This window comes from Amblyomma maculatum, chromosome 3 (assembly GCF_055883805.1).
Source record: "Amblyomma maculatum isolate TAMU_Amacu chromosome 3, ASM5588380v1, whole genome shotgun sequence".
NCBI lineage: Eukaryota > Metazoa > Arthropoda > Arachnida > Ixodida > Ixodidae > Amblyomma > Amblyomma maculatum.
In genome coordinates, this window is record NC_139346.1 from 145,580,682 (window position 1) to 145,600,082 (window position 19,401).

Below are 19,401 nucleotides of genomic sequence, written 5' to 3' on the forward strand. Positions count from 1 at the left end.
TCGGAACGGTGTAGAAACACCTGCCTCAAACAAACGCTCTTGCTTGCTACCTACTGGCTGAACCTGGTGGCGATTCCATCACTAGGTTGAGTCATATGTCACGTTATGTAGTATCCTGGCGTCACTCTCCCCGTTGTCCAATAAAAGAAATTTTATCGTAGAGGCCGGACACTGCATGGTTCTTCCTGCGATTAGGCTGTTAATGCTATCACATTAAAGCACTCCTCAAATATGGATAGTTGAATTACTGTTTTCCACTTTCCGTCCTCGTCGTTCATAAACCCCAGACAAATGGTTTCCTAATTCGTGCCGATCCCACTGTTGCCATTTGTAGCCATCGGTGAAGCGGAGGCACGGAGTCGGTGACGCGCATAATTTTTCCCGCCTTTCAGACCGTTTCTCTCCTCTACCGGCGCAGCTATGAGACGGAAACCAAACCGTAGACAGATATCCCGCTCAAACCGCGCGGCGTCGAACCCAGGAGCCTTGTGCTGTCGGCCACCGTGAGCTGAGCGCGGGTTCATCGACGGGCGGCGCGCAAGAAAAGAACGCCCATCGATCGCGCATGCGCCGATCTTTTCATGCTGCGCGTTGTTTACGCCCTCCTCCTCCTCCTCCTCGCGGCTCACTCTTACTCTCGAGAAAAAAATCGTTACGGAGTTTGGGGGAGGCGCGTTCTGGCTGCTGGGCCAGTGTGCACAGTTGGATCACGCCATGCCAGCCGCAGACAGCATGTGAGTGTTTCGCTCTTCCACATGGACCGCGCTTCACTGCCACGCGCGCAACCGCTCGCTCCCTGCGCCCGCTGCGTCCGCCGCACCGCGACCACCCGCGCACGAGTTGCGAACAGTTCTCTGGTTCCGGTAGCTCACTGGTAGCCCCGAGAACACTTGTATTCTCCTAGACTCGTGCGGACCTACAAATTCGGGGACAAATGTGTCCGGGACAGGCCAGAACAAGGTGAAGAGCATATATGTTATACGTCTGCCAGAGACCTTAGGCGAAAACCTGTAGAACTAACAGTCGCACTCGCCTTCAATAGTGTGTAGAAAGTAAATCAAGCGTCCGTTGACACGCATCGCACCTTTGCGCCTAGATCACCAACTTTGCCTCCCGAAAACTTTTGTCCCCAATTTTACGTTCATTAATTCGCTGTGAAGCATGACCGTGATGACTAAATTTATTTTGTTGCGTCTCTTTATACCTTTATGAGTAGTTAGTTATTTGCTACGGCTCGTGCTATCACCAGGATCTTCCAGTCGGGGTTACACGCCAAGAGAAGCGAATAGAATGAATGGTTAAAAAGCAGGAATTGCTGGGGCAATTCACGGTAGGTTAATCCTGGCAGCACTGTATCTCGTCTAAAATTACGCCTGCCAAGTACAGCTGATAGTTTAACCGTCAGCACGCCTACCACTAATTGATTGGCCACAATCAGCTTTGATCTTAGCCAATGCTTCTTGGAGCTACGAGTACTGCTCGATGAAAATATGCACCTTCTTTAACTTCCTTGCTTACCACCATTCACTATTTCCACGGTCTTAGCGGTTTCGGGACATCTGCATGTACTGAGCTTTGAGTTCACAGACTCGGACCGGAGCTCTGAGCACCAGTGCAAGATGACAGCGAAGGGTTACCGGGAGCGTTTCGGATGACTGACTTGAGCCGACGCAATAGGGTCGGAGAAAGCGTTTTGCGCTAGCAAGAAAAATTAAACATTACTTAGCCAGCTACATATATTTCTTGCAGTGTTACTTTTCGTCCCCGCACTTCAAACTAAACTTTAAGCTAATATATACCCTATATTATCGTTCTTACTATTTTTTTATAAACCTTAAGCCACGTTCCTTTTAACGACTGCCACACGTGGTATCGGCTACACGATATGTAAACAATCTGATGTTCGAGCTGTTGTTACCGGAACAATAATTCAATCACACGACAAAATTATATCAGCAACAGTTTCGGTGTCTGTACTTGGTTACTACAACGAAACAATAAGGCGGTCATTTCGTTTACTGCTACCATTTGTTAGCAGAGTAATCAACTGCTGTAGGAGACAATTATTCCTATAACTTGTACGCGGATATACTGTTGAGTATTAGTTGGTTTTGTTTGGCAAATGCGTTGCTGCCAGCGCTTCCCACTCCTTGATGTTGCCAAATTAAGCACGTTGCCACGCGCTGCTTTCAAATTAACTAAGTCGTCGTGGAGAACCATCGAACGATGTCATGCAAACTTCACGAGTTCTACGGCAGCTGTCCTAAATGCCGCGTTACGCGGGAGCTTTGTTCTGCAAACTGCATTACATGTCGCTGTTTTATTGAAGCGGGTGTTTAGTGTACACAAAAACGTAATTTAACAGTTATTTCTATAATCAATATGCAAGTTGCTACAGAAAAGGAAAACGTGCTCTTTTCCGGCATTGTTGTGTTCAAAAGTACTTTGGGCGCGAGCGAACTTGTTGATTTCATTAATGTGACATGCTTGCGCAAGAAATCCCGAAGTGTTTTACTTCGTTTATACCGACCTTTCTTGCGCAAGCAGAATTAATGGCAATCACTATTTGAACTCCCAACTTTTGTTTCTTTCGATATATTGGAGGGCGTTGTACATGATAATCTTGCACCGTTGACGTAGACCTTAACAAAACAATGTTACTGTGAAAAATACTATTAGCAGCCGCCTGGTAGCATTAGTCTGCAGAGAAAGTCAGCTTTATTATATTGACATGCCAGAGAAAAAAACAACTGACTGCTGACGCCGAGTACAACGATGATACGTCAGAAGTTAATGAAGTGCAGTTTTTTTGAATTAAAAATTCAGGAAGCGAATTTCAAAAGAACCGTCTCGGCGTACATTGTACAATGTTGCTGCGCTGTAAGCATTCTGACTACAGAAGGAGGAAAGGTTCAGGTCCACCACGACAAACTATTCACGTTGCCTGCGCAAAGGTAGGCGGTGCTAGGGCCGCTTCTGTATACGTGTGCATACCTGTCTGTTAGTGTTGTGCCTGCCTGGATAAGCTCACCTGCGGAAATTGTCGGTGCATCGGCAGCGGTAATGTCCAGTAGGCTGGAAGGGCCGTAGCCCACAGCACGGAAAGCGAGGCCAAGTGTTGCCGATTGCTGATGCTGCAGGGTGGATGCAAGAGCGATGCCGGTGTCCTGCTGTTCTGCATTCGCGTGCTCATCACAGCGCGCGGTAAAGCTGTTTCATTCCGGACGCGGTAATCTCATAGCGAAGCCCCGGACTGCTTGCAAAGCTACGTGCGCAGTGCTCATGCGCGTTTGTCTCAGCGTTTGCGGGGGGGTTTTGGCGCTGGTTCTTTCAATTCGTCGCAAAAAGCCGCAGTGTCACGCCTGCAGCTTCTGGTTGTGCTTTGTAGTTAATCTTGCTTTCCTTCTGTCGGCATCCAGACGATTCGTCGCACGCAAAGCCTCGCGACGGGGATAGCAGAACGGGGGCTGGATGTCACGCGAGGTGTCTCCGGGGGGTAAACGATGTTTCTGCGAACGGCTTGGAGCAGCTCCCGAGCCTGATACACAAAGGATGGTGGACTGTGCGACCATTTAAACAAAGAGAACACTTTGTGGCTCGAAGCAACAATGCTATTCTATAGCCGTTCCCGGAATGATCAATCAGCGTCGTATTCATTCCTCAACTTCGACGACTCTGATGAAGAGAACCACCTGGCATTTCTCACCGGCTAAATTGGCAGAGCAGTGGTTTTGTTTTGTTGGAGCGCAGCTCTTTGGCCCCCGTTCCTAAGTTTCGCGTCGGCGTCAGCCTCGTAACCCGCTCCGCACACTTTCAGCCCCCCAGCTCAGCCCTCCTCTTACTGCGTGGCGCCGACCGCGCGTGTTCGCCTCTGCTTATACCCTCCCCCTCTCCCTCTCTTCCTGTGTGGCTGCGAGGGTGCTCTCCGGTTGCCGAAATGCTGGCTCGCTATCAGCGGATCACGGCGCGTGCATCTAAAGCCGAAACGCAGAGTCATGTTCTCTTCACTCGCTAGCGGCATCAGTCGGTCGCTGCTATCTGTTCGTCGCGCAACGTTCCTATGGGCCCATGCGCTGCTTCCCGCAGCCTCCCAAAAATTTAATTGCTTTCTTCATTTCTCCGACCAAAAAGCTCCTTTCATGACAGCCAAGAACTGTTAGTGGAGTGTTTCTTGAAGAAATACGCGTGAAAAATTAAAAAACGTTGTCTGTAATTGTACATACTTGTCTTGCTCGAAATATTTGCCTCAGTCTATCGAAAAGGTGAAACAGCTGATGAGCTGCGCTGAAATTTCGCATTATGAAGTAATATAATCGTCGCCAATTTTTTTACTTGGAAAGCTTGCAGTAAAATTAGAGGTGTGAGAGCAACTTCGTTTATATTCAAAATCAAAGTTAATGAAGGAGCTAGTAGTGCGAGTAAAAGTTAAGTATAGAAAATTAACATTCAGGCACCCTCATTCTCGGTATATCTTTTGATTGTTGGTTTGGTTTTGGTTTTCTGGGGTTTAACGTCCCAAAGCGACTCAGGCTATGAGAGACGCCGTAGTCAATTCAGGGCGCCGGAAATTTCGACCACCTAGGGTTCTTAAACGTGCACTGACATCGCACAGCACACGGGCGCCTAGCTTTTCGCCTCCATCGAAAAGCGGCAGCCGAGGCCGAAATTCGATCCCGCGTCCTTGGGCACATTAGTCGATCGCTCTAACCACTGCGCCACCCCAGGCATATCTTTTGGTTGTGTTAAGCTGCTTATCATCAATCTGGCGACCTCGGTAACACGGTACCTGCAATAATAAAACATAAACAAATAATGCTGCCATGCCATCGCGTGTACAAAAATGTAATGCGTACGGATCAGCAAAGTGCCGCTGTGGCTAAGACTGCACTAAGAGCTGTTAACTCCATCAGCAGAGACCCTTTGTCTTGTGCTCGATCATCTCAACAAACACAACGGAAATCCCTTGCAGAATGAGAAAGTCTTGCAATTATGCGCCGCCGTAAATGTGATTTCCTAGCTTAAGAATACCTTAGACACGTCAGCTTGGCTGGTGTTGCCATCTACACAAGCAGGGCCTGTCGCATTCGCAATAAGAGCCCTAGGACAGATATTTTACATTAACATCCAGTGGTGTATTTCTCAATTAAAGGCAACTCTTGGGCCCCTATAACGTTTTTTGCTCCCTGGGGTAAAATTTAACCATCGTGTCACTACTTTATTCTGAACTTTCAAGAAACATAAATAAAAAAGCGAAACAAGTCAACGCCACTATAGTTTCCTCAGGAACACTAACGCATTTTTGTCAGCGAATAAGGGGTTGCGCTGTTCAAAACATTGTAAACGGAAGTCGTAAATGTAGGTCTTGAAACTATTCCATTTTTAAAGCGCCAGCAAAAAACACAACTGTTAACTGCTGTAGCGTCAGAGGCAACAAAACTAGCCCGCCGGTCTCGTTACCATACTGGCCGTGTCAGACGTCATGGCGGCATGACGAAATGGTGCAAGCAGTGCAAGTGCAGGCCGCATCATCCTCATCTGCATTGTTCCTCCCAACCGAAAATCTGATAGTCTCTGCTGTCTTCACTTTAACGCGAGCTTTTGTGATTTTTTACAACACGCGCGTACTGTGTAAGTAGGTGTGAAGTTGTCGAGAGCAGCCACAAACAACAGCCCAGACTACACATCGAGATTCCTCATGTACACGTCTGCGACCACAGCTAAGTGAACAAAAAGTAAGGTTTGCTTTAATGCGCAGCATTTGAGACAACAATTTAGCAATCTCAGGAATCATAACTAATGCTAGTTAGCTATATGGGGTCTATGGCTATGATGCGCCAAACACACGGTTAGATGATTTGTTATTTGAAAATAGCAAATGCATCTCATGATAGTGAATTTTGATAGGTTTGGACAGATCAAGGGGAAGGCCTTTGGGAAGAAAATAAGATTATCAGACATATAAAATGTGCATAGTTAATCCATAAAATATGCTTACGTGCTTTAGAGCATAGTTTTAAGTCTTACATTTCTAGCGCTCTCCCTTAAAGTTGGCTCTCTACGCATCATTATTTGATTCTGAATTGTTTCCTGTTGAAATTGTGTTTCACTTCATAACTCTGTACTCCAAGACATTGACCTGACCGTGATTATCCATACCGACAGTCTGTACTTAGAGCAGGTCCAATTCGCTCTCCTCTAGGCCATAAAATACTAAGTGTGTATTCAAAATTTTCATTTCCTCCGGAATATTTTTTTATTTAAGCGCTTTGTGATGCTTTTGTATTGGCCGCACTTATTGCACTCCACGTGTTTCGTGAGTCTCAATGAAGCTGAAAGCAGAGCAGACACTGGCATCGACCAGAGAAGGTCTGGGCTCCAGGATCATTATGCAAAGTCGGGCGGAACGCGATTCTAGGCGGAAAGATTTGCCCTACAACGTTTGCCTCGTGAGATTTTAGCATGAGCTTTCGCTGGTACGTATATCCCCATCTCTATTTCAAGTAGCATTACGACGTCGAAAGAGCTTATGCCTGTACGATTAGAGAACTTCGAAAATGCGACAGGCTGCAACTAATAAAGGATCTCGGTGGCCTACGTAAGCAGTGCTCACGGTAATGGTGTGTATATTTTGAGCGTAGGGATTGGCGGTATGTTAAAGCAAAACTGGTTTTTTGGACATTAAAAACCTCAGTAACTGTACCACTCGTCAGCAATTTTATGGGAATCTGCCGGAGCTGTAGAAAAGCAATGTACTGGAGAAAGGAATAACGGAAACAGAAAAGTTCTATTGTCCCGCTATTTATGGACATCCGACAGCGCTGTGGAAACCTGACAGCTCGACAGAAAAATAAAAAGTGCCTTAGCGGATAGCTCTGGAAAACCTTCGGCCGTCTGGGGATCTAGGTGCTTTTGGCGTTTCGCCTGCGTCGAAACGCTGCCTTTGAAGCCGAGCTGGAACCACAATTCTCGGGTTGAGCAGCTGAGCACATTAACCCCGGCTGTACGAATGAGGTGTGTAAAGTCCTATTAATAGGCTCATGGGTTTCCGTCCGCGAGAAGTGTCCACTGCTTCGTGAGATTCCGCGGGGTACCGCAATATTGTGACGTCATCACCTGGTGACGGCATCCACCATGACCACGGCGGGGCAGACATGACCGGATGTGACGTCATCAAAACGTGATATGACGTGGCATCTGGTCATGGCTGTCCCACCGTAGTGGTGCAGTGGTTAGGGCGCTCGAATTCTGTACCCAAGGCTGCGGGATCCAATCCCGGCCGTGGCAGCTGCTTTTCGATGGAGGAGAAAAGCAAGGCACCCGTGTACTGCTGTGCGATATCAGTGCATTTTTGAAGGATAAAGCAGGAATCAGCGGCGCTTCGAGCAAAGGATTTCACCTAATTGCACTTTAGTGGTCCAAAGTTCAACACACATTTTTTTTTTTTTTCGAAAGTGGCAGTGGAACCGAGCAGTTTCATTAGAAGATTCTATGTCTACAGCCATCTCCATTCTGGGAAACTAAAAGGTGAGCGTTTGTATACTCCAGTCGACCAATGATACAAACGTCTGCGTACTCCTTTCTAAGCACAGAAACAAACACACGTGGAGATAGCCGAAACTGTTTAGGAAATGCGTAAACCACACCATGAATCGAATATAATATTTACTCGCGCACACTGTAATTAATCCTTGTCTAACGGCGACCTGCCGAAGTACTTTGCCACGACACGAAGAAAGTTGAGGTTTTTTTTGTTTGTTTGTTTTTGTTTTTTGTTTTTTTTTTGGGGGGGGGGGGGGCAAATGGGCACAGTTAGTTTTTGTTATTGGTCATCCAAACGCCGCATTTTCTTCTCTTGTTTATGTGCCATGAGTTTTCGTTGTTAATTCAGAATGCTCAATTATAAACACACTATTGCTGGCGCTTGCTATTCCATCAGGGACAGCGCTAGAAATTTTTATCATTTGTTGTTGCAGTTGATTCTGTGTGTTTCATTCCTTACTAAGAACATTGGGCCATCAATGCGAAGACATTTTTCAACGAAAGAAACACCATCGGCAAAGAACATCACACTCTGCCTCTATAAATGGCAATGCCATCCTCGCTGCGTGGCTATATAGCTACAGTCGCATCGCACCCTGTCACGTATAGGCATTCCCGGTAGTGCTATTGGCAATGGAGCTAGAGAACTGACTATACACCGAGCTCTGTGGCACGTTCCGTTTCATGCGGGCTTGGTGGTGGGCCTGGTCGCCTCAAACACGTTTCATAAATCAGGATCGAGACTCGAAAGCGAAACCATGGGTCCCCGTCGTCTTCTTTGACACAAATATTTAGTTCGGTTGGTTTGGTTTGTAAGGTTTAATGTCCCAAAATGATTCAGGCTACGAGAGACGCAGTAGGGGAGGAATATAGAAATGTCGACCACCTTAGGTTGGTTAACGTGTACTGAAATCGCATAGCACACGGATGCCACTCCATTTCGCCTCCTTAGAACGCATATGCCGGTGGTCGGAATCGAACCCAGGTACTCGGGCACAGTACAGGCATATAGCTTAACCACTCCACCACCGCGGCGGGGTTGACATAAGTGTGAAAGTACGGATATGGTAGGGGATCTGCTACTAAGCACACTGTTTTATTATGTATATATATTTAGAGCATTTCATACTTCTTTCGAATCTGAATGATGTTTATTAACCTGTAATATAGGTTGTCGCTTTACATGATGATGACTATGTCACAGGAGCAAACTTACAGACAGACGTATAATAGAAAGTATAATAGAAATGGCCTCTTTTTTTTTGTCTGACTTGCGCCCGCAAAAGAATTAAACAACTCGGCCCAGCGAAAGCAGCAAACAAGCTCGCTGGTTGTCAAACTGTCAAACTACGAATGAGCGTTGCGTTTGGCAGCGCTGAATTTTAAGTCGTACAAGAAACAGCTAGATAAAGTCGCAAAAGGCGACTAGAACAAGCTGGAATGTTGTAGAAACAGAGGCGAGTGGATGGAATCGTTCGATATACATACCGGCGCGCCTTGCAAGACTAAGAAAATGATAAAGCCACGTCTCGGTGATGCTGGGCAAAAAAAAAAAAAAACGAAACACAGTATCTTTTTGTGCGGTACGCTCACATTTATACTGCCGCACGTCAGCGGCTACTGGCAGCAATGAAGAAACAGTAAATGATTGACGGTAAATAATTAAAAAAAGGCTGTCAGCTCGCTATGTGCAAAATCTCTTCGACGGGGTAAAGCGCCAGCATTATTTGAGAGGAATAACTGATACTGCTAAAAGTTATGACAAAAACATGTATTTTAGCCTTGCATTAATCATGCATGAAATTATGTAGCTGAGTTACTACAGCTACCACCATCGAAGAAGCCGAACACTTGAGTGATCGTGAACGCTGAATAAAATCAGCACTGAGAAGCAAGTTGTCAGTGTGCTGCACCGTCTCACCGGCCTCGGCTACCTACTCTCTTTCAATAAACAGAAGCTGCCTTGCACACCGGCCCTGTCCCAGAACAACTGCTCGACCTGCGTGCTTTTAAGAAAAGAAAAAGAAGAGAGGGGGGGGGGGGGGGGGCACACTTGCTATTGAATCTTCTACCATTACCCACAAGGTCGGTATCCTTACTCTTCTGAAGCGACTACATTATTCCCTTCTGGCTCCAAAAGCGCTCCGAAGGCCTCCCAAACGACAGCTTGTGTGCTGGTGGAGTTGTGTGACGCTTTCAATGCCCATTTTAAAGGACCGCGTTTGAAACCCTGTTTTCATAGCCGATTTTACAATGTTGTTTATGACGATGCTGTTCACACTGCGACTGCTGCATGCAGAATCTCTTGTGCTACACTGGGTGTACCCCAAGCGAAAGATTAGCTTTCGCATTTGATCCTTATTTTGTTTAGAAAGACGATATCTAGACCGGCTGTGAAAAGTTAATGGAAGGCAGCATTACCAAAAGCTTTTCACATTTTTTTTTAATGTGTTTTGTGCATACCGGTGCAGAGACAAGTGGTTTATATAGCGATTGGTTTGCGCAATGCGCCATTCAATCTTAAGCAATATGCCTTCGACGCAAAGAGATGAAACTTATTCTGCAGCCTCATTTCCCTTAAGATTTTCACGGTCCGGGCACACGCAAAAAAAGAAACGGCAATTTCTTAGTTATCAGCGGTTCATGCGGCGCCTAAAAGTGTTGCCTGCTAATGGATGAAATCTGCAATACACTGTTAGAAGGCGAGTTGGAAACGCTAAAGGTTTTCAGTATGTTCGGTGGCTGTTTGCCAACAGGGTTGAAATACTGCTCATTTAAGCTCAAGTCGTTTTCCGCACACTTCGTGACAGACCACGAAAAGAGGCCCTCCATACCTTGAACATGGTTTTGTCTATACACCAGTTTTTGAGTGGTCGTAACCAGAGACCGGTTTTCAGGCAAATGTCTTTTTTTTTTATTTCGGCGTATCATAGGCACATTACTTTTAGATATGAGCACGGGTTAGGTCTTGAAGTCATGTTTAATGCTGGTATTATAGTGTCTATAATAGTTTGGTAATAGCTATTTCGGGAGTTTGTGCCTATAAATGCCTATATCCTAAGTTTTTGCCTGCGAATGCCCTATTTTGGATAAAATAGCCATGAACCGCCATGTCAACTACGTGAGCAGAAAATGCCGAAACAACTATTTCCCTATTTCTGATATTTCATTGCTCGAACTTGTAGAAACATATAGAAAGTGGCCATCGAGCGGAATGCGCCGCATTTCGGAAACTATTTGAATTGAGTTATAAGTTCATCCGAGCAACTCCCAGTTGGTTCGAGCCGTAGCCATCTGAGAGTAACTGAATAAACTTGCTGGACCCATCTAAGCGGGTTAAAATTTCCACTGTCCACATTATCTTTCCTTGTGCTCCACGGATGCATGTTATCCTCACAAAATAATATTTGTGGGTAATCTCTTAAAAGCACACTGCACTCGAAAGCCGCTTATCGTGCGTGCATACAAAGATACATTCTTGTCTTGACATAAACAACTTTTAGCAAGACTCTCTTTTAATGGTTTTATAAGGACCCCTCTTCCGGCGTCCTTACAGTGCCATATTTTCTCTATCCTTTGAATGCACTGGTTCCTTAGCTGTTCGCAAAAATACGCAACGTCCCTGTAATAGCATCACTAAAAAAAAAAGAAAAAGTAGAAGAAGCGACGTTGATGCAACGTACCTCGTTATTTTCATGCTTCATACTGGGTCACAGATTTTGACCGGGCTTACTAGCCATGACAGAGCAAGAGACCTTGAAGAGAGCCTTAATTCGCCAGTAGAACACTGACACAACAGGCTATATACTTCACGTAGCGATACTGTCTTGTGCCAACCATGTGGAAAGCTGAGCACGTAATAGACGCGTTTAAGTTTAATCATTGCAGTTGCCCTAAAATTGTGAAGTGCTCCACGTAGCTTTCGGCATAGTTTATTTCATAATGTGCCCCTAATTCAAAAGAATGAACTGCCCACGTTTGTTAAGATTTGCCTATTTCGGAAATAATGGTAGGGCTCGTTCAAACGGAAAGCTGTCACTGTACCCTAGCTGCTGTTGTTGTTGCGACTGAAGGAAGAAGGAGAAGAAAATGTTAGGGCCTGCTACTGGCTCTGTAGCTGAGCCACCTTCGCTGCTTTGAGACGAAGATTCCAAGGAAAGATTGGAAACATGGCGAAAAATATAGCCACGCGATATACTAAAATAAATAATAAATTGTAACGCAACGTATTTTTGCGCAGTGTTCTGGGTGATTTCATACCAGTTCGCTTCCTACTTATCTACTACTCATACTAAAGGCTAGTTTACAATAGTGATTCCAAACGAACTGCATATGTTTATAACTCCAGCTGTAGGACGTTAATTGTAAATATAGGTGTCCACAGGGAAGTAAGACACATACTGCGCCTTAAGTTCCCTGAAAACTAATAGAAACAAAAATACAATAAATCTGAAATGAAAAGGCAGTGCAAATGCGCCATCGTGTCAGTTTTTAAGGGGAAGCTTGAGCCTCCTTTTGGCTTGTGCCCTCGTATCGCGATATACCCAAAATGCTCGCCTTTTCACGCTATAGAATATTTTAGCCTGATAGCACATTAAGATCTTATATCATGTATAACAGATTCCCTTGCCATTATAGCATACTTCTCACGCAAACAAGTATTATCTGGACCAGCACAAAAATAGAAATGCGAGACACCAGGCAAATATTTAATGCTAGGAGAAATCGTTGTTGGCAGATGCCTTTAAGAACAATAAATATAGTCTTGTATGCGGTTGCGGCAAACATTGCAAGGAAGAACCCAAAATTTGTTGTTTCTGAATAGTTGCTTCAAAAATGTTATAATAGAGAGTCCAAGCCAAATCTACACAGCGAAAAGGCTGCATTCAGTCTATGTATGAAAAATGTTTGGAAGAATGCCAGATGAGCGCGGCGAGGCTTGCCTTTCAGCCTTCGTAAATGAAACAACAGATATCAAGGTACGGTTCGTTGCTCAGAATTCCTAGAAGGAAAGCTTGCAGCCAATCAGAAGACCTTGTATGCTCTAAGCATTTGGATCAAGCAAATGGGGAATCTATAGCCAACATTTTAACCAGTCCTTGAAAGTGCTCTAGCGAAATGGCATAGATTAGAGCAAGGGTTTGCTTCTGTCATGTGGATGCGTATATGGTACGTATATCTGTTACGTATATGGTAAAAAATTCAGTTCTGCTGAAGGCGTTCTACTCGAAGAAGATCGATGCTAGCATCCCAGTTTCATTGCATTATTGCGAAAGCAATACGGCAGCCGAATCGAGACCTCGGGTGGCCGCAGCTACGTCGTGAAGAGGCGTAGATACGGTCTCCTCATAAAAAACTCAGCCTTCCATGATATTTGAAATCACATTATCCCTATGCCACGGGCATGAGCTGCCAACTCGGGTCGCTCCTTTCATATGGGAAGGTGATATCAGGATCAGCCTGCCAGAACCGTTTGCATTCTCGTTATCCCAATACGACACGCAGGCACGTCCATACGGCTTGGCTGAAGCGTGACATTATATGTGGGCTGATAGCTTACGCTCTCGCGTCAAACCCTTAAAGGATGAGCTTAAGTGTCCCCAATAATGTAGCACCTTATACTGATAGGGCGTGATAGCAGAATAATGTAGCAGGCAAAAGAAGCTTCCGCCGTCGCTTTCGCAACTCACCTAGGGTTAATCAGAGCTAAACCACAACTAATTTTTGTGAAGCACTCTGAACGTTTTCCAAATATGTTCACGAATTCATTGCTTTAGTCAGAGGTCTGTTCTGAAAGCGCATTCTCGAGTATGCTTGTTGAAACAGCAGTTGCCAGAAGTGCCTCTTGATATTAGAGACCATCATTCCACGTTGAATAACGTGGCTGGACGAATTCGAATGCTACAGTTGCCACTTTACGGAACTAAAGACCATCATAGTCAGTTGCTTAGATGCCGATAGTGTTTCAATCAGATGGGCTCAAGCTACCTTCAGAGGACAACATACAAGGAGACCTGGCGTACTTTTACGGCAACTTCACTTTTCTCGCGACCATTATAAAAAAATTGGAATGGGGTTTGTGGGGGAGGGGGGCGCGGAGCGGGGTGTAATCTAAATAACTGCATTGGACTAATTGAGAATATACAGCAATGAATAGGAAAGTGTCGAAAAAAATCTCGCAAATTGCAGTCTGCTTCGGCAAAAACGATGGCCTTTCAGTGCTCACCAAGACTACAGTAGTAATTGCTAGCTAATATTCTAGGATGCTGAAAAGTAAAGGAATGAAATGTTTTGAACTGGAAACACGCTCCTGCAAAATTCGTTAATATTGAGCGTTTCTTTTCAGCCTGCAGCCTTGTTTAGATTGGAAGAGGCTTAACTTGGCGCTCATTAATCAGGGAATTGTTTTAGCAAGCTAATGATTTGTAGGCCCATGAAGAAAAAATCATTTTTACTTGCATATTCCCTCTTGAACAGCAATGTACACAAAATTTAATTTCATCAGGTATTTCGAGTGTCCTGACCCTTCTGGCAACCACAAGGAGAAGTCGGCGTGGCTCCAGCCGCTTGAAGCTACTAACTGCAAAGCATTGTTTACATACATGGAAACGTATTTATTAATGTTGAAGCCCTGTGTATATCCGGAATAAATAATTTCGATTCGTTTTTGAGTGATGATTATGAGCTCATGTATAATGTAATTAAAATTGGTCTTATTCGTGTTTTTCCAAATATATGACCTCCTGTAATGGCGTTCAGTGCTTGGTTTTGTTTTTGTAATGAAAGAGGCCGATTTTTGCGGTGAACATAAAACAACTCGTCTTTTATAAAGTACCTTGGATTTGCATTTTATTGCTTGCTTCCAGGCACGTTGAGTTTGTTTTGAAAAGATTTGTAGCGCTGTTCCCTAATACTTTCAAATATTTCCAAATACTCGCGAAAGACAGCGACCACCCACTTTGTTTGCCTGAATCATGGGAGTTGTGTGGTATGTTGCAGGACAGTTTTTAGAAAACTGCTTCACGCCTTTCGCTGAGTAGCAAATGAGTGAGCCTGTTTTTTGTTTTTGTTTTCTCTCTCTCATTTTGCAACTGATATTCTGCGACGGCTTTCAGACCTTTTTATAATGCGCACTCTTGATGAAGTTTTAGTGCCTATTTTTCTCCGTTCGGTGCCTATTTTTCCATGTTCGGTGCCTAAAACACTATTTTCACATTCCTAGATCCGTCAGACTGTATTTATTACTCATAATAGTTTCAAGAAAGTATAATTCACAGAATATCAAAAGTGCATGTTAATTTCGCGATTCGATTTGGCATAGCAAGGCCTCAGTAGTCGGTCTGTCAAAAGGTCTCAAATATCACCTAATTTAAATATATGTGTAGAATGGTTTTGAACCAGTTATCACTGTGAATCCTGGAGGTGATTCGCAGTTGGTAGATTACAAAAAGAGTTATTCGTAGTAGCAGCCACGAAACTCTTACACCAGCCTTAATGCGGAATTAAACATATCTGAACCGAAACTTGGGGGTTAGTAAAATCCCTTTATCCTAAAGAGCTGCGGCCTCTTCCCTCTCTGAGCTAAATTCCTTCCATTATTGTCCTCAAAACTCGCTCCAGGCTCGGCCTGCTCATAGGACACGCTATTTTGGTGAGTTTCTAGTGGGCATCGCGGCGTGGTTACCTGCGCGCTTACTATCTTCTCTATTAAAACAAAAATATAGTATTTCGGAGACCTCGCCGCCTGGATGCGATTGTTGTTTTCAGGCAAGGTTATTTAACGATGTATCCTTCAGGAGGACGCAGCGGCAAGCGTAATAAGCGGGCGTACTTTAAATGGCGGAAGCTGTGCCCAAAGATGCAGAAACGAGTTCCGGCCTCAGCGGCCGCTTTTCGTTGCAGGCGAACAGCTATAGGCACCCGTGTGCGTTGCGATGTCAGTGCACGTTAAACAACCCCAGGTGTTCAAAAATTTCTGGAGCCCTCCACTACGGCATCTTTCATAGCTTTAGTCTCTTTGGGACGTTAAACCCAACAAACTAAATAGACAAGTTTTGGATTGAAGCGCTTTTTACTGCTCTCCTCCAGATTTGTTTTTACAATGCTGAAAAAAAGCTCAAGGCTGCAAGCTTAATACATTTATAAACCCGTCCGGTGTGTCTAGCCATGATTACTGAAGAACAAGGGTGCCAAAGAGTTAGCGTATACGCGTTAGTAAGGGCCGTGCAGCCTTTTTACTACATCTGTGCGGGCTATGACCCATGCACGAAAGCAGTCTTCATCTAATCTGATTTTCATACAAGAGTGATTACCTACCCCGCCTGTGCGGTGACCCATACTTTAACAAGATTTATAGCTGTACCCGGGTTCCTTCATAGAGTTAACGCATTCAATTTTCGCCGCCCGGCAGCAGGCGCTCGCAATGAGCCGGCTGGTAGCTCACTTTATGGTAAAACGTCACGTCATCCTAGGCCATTTTCAGTAACAATTGCGGAGGATATATGTGCGAATAGTGATGGGGTGTAGCACTTGACCTAAAGAATGGTTTGCTTTAGGCTGACGTCCGTACGATGTTGCTGTCACTTCGCTTGATTTTCCGCAGCCTTATATCGAAAGCATAGCGTAAGCGGTATTACCTTCATAATAATATGGGGTTAGATTTTTGTGTCTATTATAGCCCCCTGTGAAAAGTAACTCAATAAAAAATAACGTGTTAAATACAACTTGCTTTTATATTTCCGAATCATAAGATTAGTAGCCTATATGATAGCGTGGTTTTTACTAGATTGTATACTGTACCCGTCAAGTTTTCAGTAGCGCAACTATAGGTACAAAGGTTCTAAACTTGAATTTGTTAAGGCTGAACTGGAGGCTCACTCCATGTCAACCCGGATGTCACTTAGGAAGAAACCTGCCCGATGTCTCATGGTTTTGGGGTCACATGCAAGACTAAACGCGCTCGTGAATATAAACTTATCCGCTAGTAGGTGATGAGATGGAGAGGGTGGGTTCATAAGTTCTCAAAACGAAACTAATAAAAGTGATTACAAAATGAAATAAAACACGGTATTCAGCTACCATTATTATCGTTCTTTGATATTACTGTCTTAGAAAAGGCCGTTCGCTTACTAGCTTTTTTCCTATATCTTGCTTTGTGACGGTTGCTAATGCAGCCGCTCGACCTTGGTAGGGGCTGGCGTTAGTGCACAGAATGTTTGTTTTGCGTCGTATGACTTTTTGTTGAAATTTCTTGGCTCGGGCCTTTCGTCGTTCACCGTGGTGTAGTAGGTTTACAGAAACTTAGCCACGAGCAGTGGGAGGCTAAGCTGGCTCACACAAAGCTCCCCCTTCAGTGCCAGCTGATTTGTCAGGCCTGGAGGGCCGTATTCGCAATATTCTCCCGGACCTTGGTGAACCACCCGCGTAATTCCATTATATAAATAAAGTTTATTCTCTCTTTTTCTTGCTTTGTGCTTGTCTGACTTTATGTTTAAAGTTTTTGTACTTTACCTCCCATACTTTATATTTCGTAATCGTTGCCGCTCCTGACAGGGCCCTTCATTGGGCCTGCAGTATGGTCAAAAATAAATAAATAACATCATGATTACATCACATTGAGCAGTGAAAAGAAAATGTTTTTTTTCCCTCCCCTTCATTCCTACCTCCCACCCTTCTATTCAACTGAGCGCCCTTCACTTTTTGCCTGCTTTTACGTCGGCATGTTGCATTTATGGCGCACTTGTGATTTCAATCAGCGCCACGATCTTGTCTTCGCAAGCAATGTGTTCCTAGAAAGGGCAGTGAGTACGACGAATGGAGTGTCCGTATGCGAGCAACCCCTCTAACCGACCACATGAACTCTTTTTTTGTCCAATTCACGTTGCATATTGCTTCACAAATACTCGAATTTCGTACATAAGGAGCATTTTAAAACATTCAGGAAATGCGTACAGAGGGTGTACAACAACAGCCCACGTGGCACACCACGTGTTACAAATGGCAGCCCAGCAGACTGGAGATATAGGGATAGTGGTAGTAGCGTCTCCATTTGTAAGCACTGTAACACGTTGTCTGTAACGGTCAGCATCTCCTTACAGTCAGAAATTGAAAACTAAGAAGCCTTATCAGATGACTTAATCGCAGGTCTGGCTTCTCGAAAAAGTTTGTTTCCGTAGATAGCTGTTAGTGACCTACGTTACACCCTGACCTCATGTATATATATATCACTTAGGTTTTTGTATATTGGAGATTACGCAGCACGGATGCTAAAGCGCAAAATTGCTTCAGTCGTGTTTCCGGACTTGAATAATAGTGTACGGTACGATGGAGCAAACTCTTTGTAACACGTTACAGACTGGGTCCCAGGAAAATAAAAGAGAAATGCAAGACATGCACAAACTAAATTGCAGCCAACAGCTTTCCGATGAATTGCAGTAACGAATACTTCCCGAGTTTTATTACCAGCCACATCGTTAACTTTGCAGCGGCTTCCATTTTGGACGCCTTAGTTTGTTTGGCGTTGAAACGTAGCGTCAGTTAAGCGAAGTTGTGTGCCCTGGTATATAGCACCGGCCGCTGGTATTAATGCCAAATGCTCCTCCATAAAACTCTGCCTCACTAGAAAAGGTACGAAAAGCCAGATTAGACAAAGCTGGTGCTCAGTTCCAACAATCAACGATAACCGCTATTGACCACGGTTGAAGGTCGCAAAAATCTGTACTTCAGGTTGATCGCGAAATGTTTTTGACATCCAAAAACTGTCGTTTATTGACGAATTCTAGCTACCTGCTCCAGGCACAGAATGAGTTAACGTGGCAATTGATTCTTCTTTCTCCTACATTCTAATATTTTCAGCATAAAAAGAGGAAATACTCTTCCAAACACATTTTCGCGAGCGAAATTTCTGTAACTTAAATGTGTTTTGGTAAAATTTCTTTATTTCTACGCTTTATTTCTAGATATAGCCTTAAACTTGGAGTAGAATTATGGTTTCATTTAATTATTTATTCAGGCTACCCCTAACGGCCCTTCAAAGGAGGAGGAGGAGGAAGATGAGGAGGAAAGGCAGGGAGGTTAACCGGTAAAGGAGCTAGTTTGCTACCCTGCACTGGGGGAGAGAGGTAGGTGGGTATAAAAGTTGTGGGTGAGAGAGGGCAGTCACATCACATCACGTCACAGTCATATCACGTAACATAAAAAATCATAGCCTTTCGATCAGTCCTGTGCTTTTCATAAATCGGAGCAGTGCCTGGGAGGCCTTCACCGCAGACGATCGCCGTAGCCAGGGACCTAGGATCTTAATTTCAGTTAGTGGGCGTCCATCTAGACGCTCCAGCGCACGGCATAGACAATGTCTTTCCTCGCTGTATATAGGGCATCGAGGAAAGGAGGGTATTGTATATGAGGGGAGAGGGACGGGGGTGATACAATTGTAGTAAACACGATTCAATTGTCAATAACAATTACAACAAGAAACAATAACTAAATATTAGGTATAACATCAAAAGAGAGAACGAAAAACAACAGGAAAATATTCTACACATTTCCGTCACAGCGAAGTACCTCTTGGAATTTTTTTACGCCTGCGAACTCATAAAGTAGTGAATAAAATATAAAATTGACCGTCAAATAGAAGTCGCAGATTTTATTGAAGTCTACGTTAGTTTGACATTTAACTTTACGTCTGCCAAACGTTTACGTTTTCTAATGTTAATATTTGCAATATTCAGTGTTCTATTTAAATTTTAAGAATAAGTCAACGTTTGAGCTTGATTATTTCCTGTTTTTTCTGAATTTTAATTTACATTTTCCACAGGAAATCGCCGAAGGTGAGCCCACTCTTACGGGCGCGCCTACTTTGCC

At 44.3% G+C, this 19,401-nt stretch overlaps 1 protein-coding gene across 1 annotated transcript in view; it reads left to right on the top strand.

The window, feature by feature from the left end:
* The first annotated feature begins 642 nt into the window (after window positions 1–642).
* LOC146196254 (uncharacterized) overlaps window positions 643–19,401 on the top strand; it is a 138,686-nt gene continuing 119,927 nt past the window's right edge. The window contains exon 1 of the mRNA XM_084596354.1: window positions 643–734. Coding sequence (XP_084452480.1) covers window positions 715–734 — 20 coding nt within the window. The 5' untranslated portion in view covers window positions 643–714. The remainder of the gene's footprint in view (window positions 735–19,401) is intronic.